Source organism: Helianthus annuus, chromosome 5, assembly GCF_002127325.2.
Source record: "Helianthus annuus cultivar XRQ/B chromosome 5, HanXRQr2.0-SUNRISE, whole genome shotgun sequence".
Lineage (NCBI taxonomy): Eukaryota > Viridiplantae > Streptophyta > Magnoliopsida > Asterales > Asteraceae > Helianthus > Helianthus annuus.
This window is the reverse complement of record NC_035437.2, coordinates 104,881,694-104,888,571: the sequence shown is the minus strand read 5'-3', so window position 1 is coordinate 104,888,571 and position 6,878 is coordinate 104,881,694. Positions and strand designations below refer to the sequence as shown.

The window sequence follows — 6,878 nt, the reverse complement described above, 5'->3', positions numbered from 1 at the left end:
GTAACACAGATTACAGAGAGGCTCCTACCGTACCGAACACTTTCAATACCAATACCATACCGTACTTTCGAGATCACTAATTTTATATAAATATATTTAATTTGAATTAGAAAAGAAAAAAGCAAGAAAATATACAGACCCAAAAAAAAAAAAAAAAAAAAGCCTACCTTGTTATTGGTTAAAATAAAACGGTCATCTTTTTTAACCAAATGGGCTATTAGTCCATCTGACCATCTGGTTAAATGTTTGTTGTTGTAGTTGATGGACCCGGGTTCGATTTTTAAGCATTCCAAACTGGTAGATTTAAGGTCTGAACCGGAGTCTACAATGTGTTACAAGCATCCAAACTGGTAGATTCAAGATTTGAACCGGAGTCTACAATGTTGTACACTTGTACCGGAACACCCAGCTTGCTTTTATCTCTTAACAGTTATTCTAAAATCACTTTATGGTAAAGCATGAAACAGCATTCATACTTTAATACTTAACCCATCTGCACTTCTACTTTACCTTCAACATTTTCACCATCTTCCTCAAAACATGGAAACCCATGAAGAACATAAACTGTTTGATCTGGTCAAATACCTTGCGAACAAGTGGAAGTTTGTGTCGACTATCCTTACCATAAAACGGGAAACCTTAAGAGAAGGTCAACAAGAATCACAGTCGACTTCCGATGATCAATTACCGGAGGAAACACCGTTTTCAGACGATATCATCTTAGAGATACTCTCAAGACTCCCTGTCAAAACCATACTCAAAGCCAGATCCGTCTCTAAACCATGGCTCTCTCTCATCTCCGATCCATCATTCAACAAGCTCCAGTTTACTCAAGCCACCACTGCCCGACGTACCGCCCTCTTGATCTCCGCTTACGACACACGGGCTCGCAAACGCTACTTGCTCTCCGTTGCTCCTGATGGTGGCCCAGTCACTCATCTCATGACACCCAAGGCTCGGACCATAACCAACAAAGAAACCACGCAAGTCGAGCATCTAAACGGGTTAGTTTTATTTACTTCCGGGAATGGATTTATCGAGCACAATTTCGCCTTTGTTGTTAACCCGAGCACCCGTGAGATGTTCAAACTCCTTGGTCCTGCTTCCCAGCCGGATCGCCTATCATATGGGGACGGCCATATTTGTTACTTCTTTGGGTTCAATGAGTCTAGAAATGAACATAAGGTTTTAACTATCAGGATGTTTGGTGTATCGTTTCGGCCATTCAGACCGAAGACAATTGAGATTATGATTTACTCTCTGTCGAATCTATCATGGAGGAAGATCGATCTGGATCTTCCTTCTGATGTTATCACTGAATGGAATATTGGCACCAAACATAGTGTCTGTGTCAATAGTGTAATACATTTGATCCTTCAAAACCGGAGTGAAATCTTGGCGTTTGATTTGCGAACAGAGAAGTTTTCGATAATCAACCTTCCTGTTGATGCTATTCGAAACGGAACTTATAGAGACACCTGCAAGAAGGGCTTGAATACAATAATATCCAAGCAGCCTTTCCTCATGAAAATCAATGGCTATTTAGGTGTAATGTGTCACAATCCTGTGGCCGGTCTCAATGAGATGGATATATGGATATTAGTAGACTATAAAAATCGTTTGTGGCTAAGAGAAACCGTTAGTTTCTTGAGATCTTGGTTCCTGCTAGATGGTCCTTTCGCGTTGAATTCTTTTCTAAGGAATGATACTATGGTTACCAATACGGAGTTATCTACGTGTAGGATGAATGTTCCTATGTATGACGTGGAGAGTAGAAGTATTAAGTCGGTAGAATTTGAACTTGGTTATCAGTATCTCCATCCCAAAACCGTTCGGTTTGATCACGTTAGGAGTTATACCGAAAGCATCTTACCTTTACCGAGGAATTAAACAAGTATGTGATGAATGTATGCTAAAATTAAGAGTTTATGAGGTATTCTAGTATTGAAATATTATTGTGTTATGTTTAGGATGGTGCAATTGTAACAATTCTCCATATATCCATTTGGGTAAGTGTCGTCATCATATAGTCTCTTGTGTTCAAGTTTTGTTTGGCTATGAAATTAATGGTTACTATTGCTCTAAAACAAAACAGGACACCATGTCTGGTGGGTTTCTGAATTAACCATTTTTTAGACATGGTGTATGTGTCAGTAGTGTCATATATTCACATTCGATCCTTCAAAACCGGAGTGAAATATTGACGTTTGATTTAGAAACAGAGAAGTTTACAATAATCAACCTTCCTTTAGATGTTATTGGAAATGCAACTTATAGAAACACATGTAAGAAGGGCTTGAATACAATAACATCCAACCAGTCTTTCCTCATGAAAATCTATGGCTTTTTAGGAGTAATGTGTCCCAATCATGACTATGAAATGGATATATGAACACTAGAAGACTATGAAAATCGATGTGTCGAAATCTTAGTTCGTGAGAGATGGTCCCTTCCCATTAAATTCTTTTATAAGGAAGGTTTAGGGCTGGACCATTAGCTTTCCATTCTAGGCACGGGCCTAGGGCCACCCAAAATCAAGGGCCTCAAATTTTTAGTTAGTTTTATATATTTTATTTGTATTAGGCCCAAATAAAGTAAAACTAAACCATTTTTTTTATTAAAGGAGCCCAAGTAAAAATTGTTTAGGAAAAAAAGCCCACATTAAGGCTCAAATTCAAAACTAAACTACAGACATCACATAACTACTTCAACCATCGACCATTCGACCCCATCACCATTCAACAAATCAGCGCTTAAAATCCATGAAATAGAACCGCAATCATTGTTCCTACTTCTCATCGCAACCTGCCCTTTCGATTTTCTAGACTATTGTCTACACTAACGTTAGGTAATCACTCATGGCGTCGGGTCTATTAAGATTGGAGGAGAATTTATGGGCGAAATTATGGCTAATTACTCAAGGTAGGTTAACTTTAACGGCGAATTTATCTATTAATCTTTATATATATGTTATATGATATTCAAGAACTTTATCATTATGAAAAGGGCCACCGCTTTCTAATTCGCTTAGAGTCTCTAAAAACGTTGGAACAGCTGTGGAAAGGATAATAGGATATTCAGAAGGTTATCTATTGATATGATCAATGTTCCTATGTATGATGTGGAGAGTGGCAATATTAAGTCAGTGAAATTCACTTTTGGTTATTAATTTCCTTGTACATGTTTGCATTGTTTCCCTGCCCCAGCCTTCCAGAATCCATCCAAGTTCCAACCTTCAATTCTATTTGGTGAACCTCGAAAACTACTGTTATTGCGCCGATTGGATTTTTTGACAGGTGTTGAACATGGAGATTGATTCATCCTGACCGTCTGAACCTAATATGCGTATTCTGTCTCCAAAAGATGATATACTCAGGTTGTAAATCTGTTGTGGGCTTTTTGACTATTCTGTTACGCGTTTATATCAGTTTCGAATTTTTTTTATGTGATTGATACTTGCTATTTCTTCGAGTCGTTTAGTTTGGACAAAATACCCCTTTTTGTTTGACTAATTGTGGAATGGAGTACAGTGAACCTCCTATTCCATATTACTTGATTAACATGGACCAGTAACTCATGCTTTTCCTTCTATTTTGTTAAAAAAATTACATAATCCTATCAGATTTTGGAAAGCTGATCCCACATTTATAATACAAAAAAAAAAAAAAACAATAAATCATATGATCAAGTGACCCAAACGACCAAAATCATATTGGTCGGTTCATGTAACATGTAACAAAATTGTGTTTGAACTGTATTTTAGACAATATTGTGAAACTATATTTTTCCAAATTACTGGTTTCACAAGGTTATCATTTTTTTTCCTGATTTCTTTTCCACAAACAGAGGTATGTAGAAGCAGCAGATGGATGTTACCAGCAGTTGACCATGTAGGCAACTGACAAGCAAATGTTGGTTAGGGTAACGGATTGAAATATCTGGAGTCTGTGCTCAACTTGTGGGTTGTTCAAGTCCATTTCTTATATGTTTTTTTCTAAGCCAAGTACTCATGTATTGTTAAACCGTAAACAACTAAACTTTATGTAAAATTAATAACAATAACAAGTCAAATGGGTGAGATAGGAAGGCAAAGTATAAAAGAAATAAAATGTGTGACAACATCAACAATCAATCACGTCCATTCATAAACCAAAATGATAGGGTTAAAACCTTGGGGAGAAAGAAAACTAAGAGATAGAGAGATATTTGACTCAAATTATGTTTGATTTCCATTCCATACGTAACCCCAAATAAATAAATAAGATACTTACATAAGACACCCCAAACTAAACCAAAATAGCATACTAATCCCTTGACTTAACAATAGTAATAAAAATAAAAATAAGATACGTAACAATACTCCCCCCTTAACCTACTTTTTGCCCTCAAAAAGTACTTCAAGAAACCTTGTCTTCATCCTCTTCCGTTGCTTGTTTTTCATCATCTACCACTTCAAGTATGTAAAGTTGTTTTTTCTTACATTTGTGCCCCGGAACGAACCTTTCGGTACACCAGAAACATTCCCCCTTTGCCCTTTTTTGCTCAAGTTCATCACTCGTCAAACGCCTCGATCTAAGGATTCCCGGTGTAGAACTTGATGGCTCGGTTGTTGGACTTGGCAGCAAGGGTAGTTTTGAACCATTAACGGGAAGTGTTATTTTAACGTCTTTACCGGCCCTTTTATTTCCGGCTTCAAACCCTTCAAATATAGGCTAACGGCATAAAGTTCGCTAAAGGTAACCTTGTTAAGCAAACGATCGAAACCTGAATTATATTCTTGTAGACCCTTGGCGTCATCAGTAAGTTGAACGAGAGATGCAATCTCTTCCATAGGGTCTTCAAACATTGCATCAGAAAAACGGGCAGAGATCGAACAAACATAGTCCGCCCATGAGACCTCGGCAACCGTGGCATTACGGGTCTTCAAGTAGGCATGGTGCCATTGGAGGGCATCACCTTCCTAGTGAACCGCAGCACAGCGTAATTTCGAGTCATCGGGGGTGTCATCCATCGAAAAAAAATGTTCGCAGCGATAGACCCACCCCACAACATCGTCCCCCGAAAATTTAGGGAAGTCGATCTTAACGATACGGAATGGTTTGGATGTTCGTGAGTCACCATCTAGGCCGGAGAAGGACCCGAAGGAACTACCCGACGACTGCACGGCTTTGTCACGCACCGCCTTCAAAATCTCTTCCTGCTGCTTCGAAGATTGTTCCTCTTGCTTCATCAGGGCCGCTAACGCAGCTTGGATGTCGCTGATTGCCTTACCATGGGAGTTGAGGGTGTTGTCGATTTCACTATTGCGGGTGTTAGTCATGGCGGCGGCAAGGAATTCCGATGAGGAATCGGACTGGAGCTCTAATACCCTTGATAGGGTTAAAACCTTGGGGAGAAAGAAAACTAAGAGATAGAGAGATATTTGACTCAAATTATGCTTGATTTCCATTCCATACGTAACCCCAAATAAATAAATAAGAAACTTACATAAGACACCCCAAACTAAACCAAAATAGCATACTAATCCCTTGACTTAACAATAGTAATAAAAATAAAAATAAGATACGTAACACAAAAACTCTTCGTGGTTCGACCCCTTACTACCACTAACGCATTGTTAAGGGTAATTTGCGATTATAAATATTATCTTTGACCAGAGCGCAACAGTCCGATCAAATTTTGGCGCCGTTGCCGGGGAGTTTGTGCGCTTTGTGTTTGGACATTGTTTGATTTTGTGATTATCTGTTTAAGGTGTTTGTTTCTTTTTGCTTCTTTCTTTATTTCTTGTCACGCGGGTGTGTTACTTGTGCAGGTTACAGGTAATGCATGCATACGAGAAATTCCAGGAGGACTTCATCGTTAGTGTTCGAACCGGAAATCGAGCGGGTTGTACGAAGAAACTTCGCCAGCCAGTTAGAGGCAACACTTGCCTCTAATCAACCCAACATCAACTCACCTCTCACATCATCCGTTGGGACCATTCAAATGGATCCTCAAAACTCCAATCAACCCACCAACCAAACCCAACACCAATTTCAATAACAAGGTTACCCTCGCCTGAACCAAAATGTTCAAAACAATCAACCGGGGGGCGGTAGCAATTCGAGACCACCAACACCACCTTTCCAAACCCGTGGGCCAAAACCAAAACCACCAACGTACACCCATACCTCCACCTCAAAACCAAAACCGACAAAACCGATTACCACCCAATTATAGTAACAGAGGATATTTGGTGAAAAAGGTTAATTCTCATTCATGAATTACAAGAATATAAATACAATGTACAGGAGGAATTAAAGGAGAGTCACATGGAAAGTCTTTAACCACCTTGACTAGTCTACCTTTAAATAAGGAATGAACAATAAATACAAATTAAAATATATACAATATTATTGACTATGTTTATCTGTAATACGCCCCCGCAAGATGGAGGCTCCATTGGAGACGCCAATCTTGGAGCGAATTTGAAGAAACGGAACTCTGCTAAGAGGTTTTGTAAGAGCATCCGCAAGTTGATCTTTGGAGTTGATATGAAGCACTTGTAATGAACCATTGGACACCTTTTCTCGGACAAAGTGATAATCTAAGGCCACGTGTTTCATACGGGAGTGGTAGACAGGATTAGCACATAGGTAGGTAGCACATGTGTTGTCACAGAAAAGTATAGGCTGCCTGTTGAGCGGGATATTGAGTTCCGAAAGCAAGTTTTGTACCCATGAGATCTCGGCAGCGGCATTTGCAAGAGCTTTGTACTCGGCCTCAGTAGATGAACGCGACCCAGATTTTTGTCGTGCAGACCGCCATGATATTATATTAGAGCCTAGATAAAGTATGTAGGCAGTGGTTGAGCGACCGCCATCATAACTCCTCCCCAA

The 6,878-nt window shown here is 39.3% G+C and overlaps 1 protein-coding gene across 1 annotated transcript; it reads left to right on the top strand.

Annotated features, from left to right (window-relative positions):
* Positions 1 to 250: 250 nt before the first annotated feature.
* LOC110941006 (F-box protein At4g19940) lies at positions 251 to 4,071 on the top strand. Its single transcript, XM_022182602.2, has 2 exons — positions 251 to 1,004; positions 3,847 to 4,071. Exons 1-2 carry the CDS (start codon positions 541 to 543, stop codon positions 3,854 to 3,856), a joined length of 474 nt encoding a protein of 157 aa, XP_022038294.1. The 5' UTR covers positions 251 to 540; the 3' UTR covers positions 3,857 to 4,071.
* Positions 4,072 to 6,878: the final 2,807 nt, after the last annotated feature.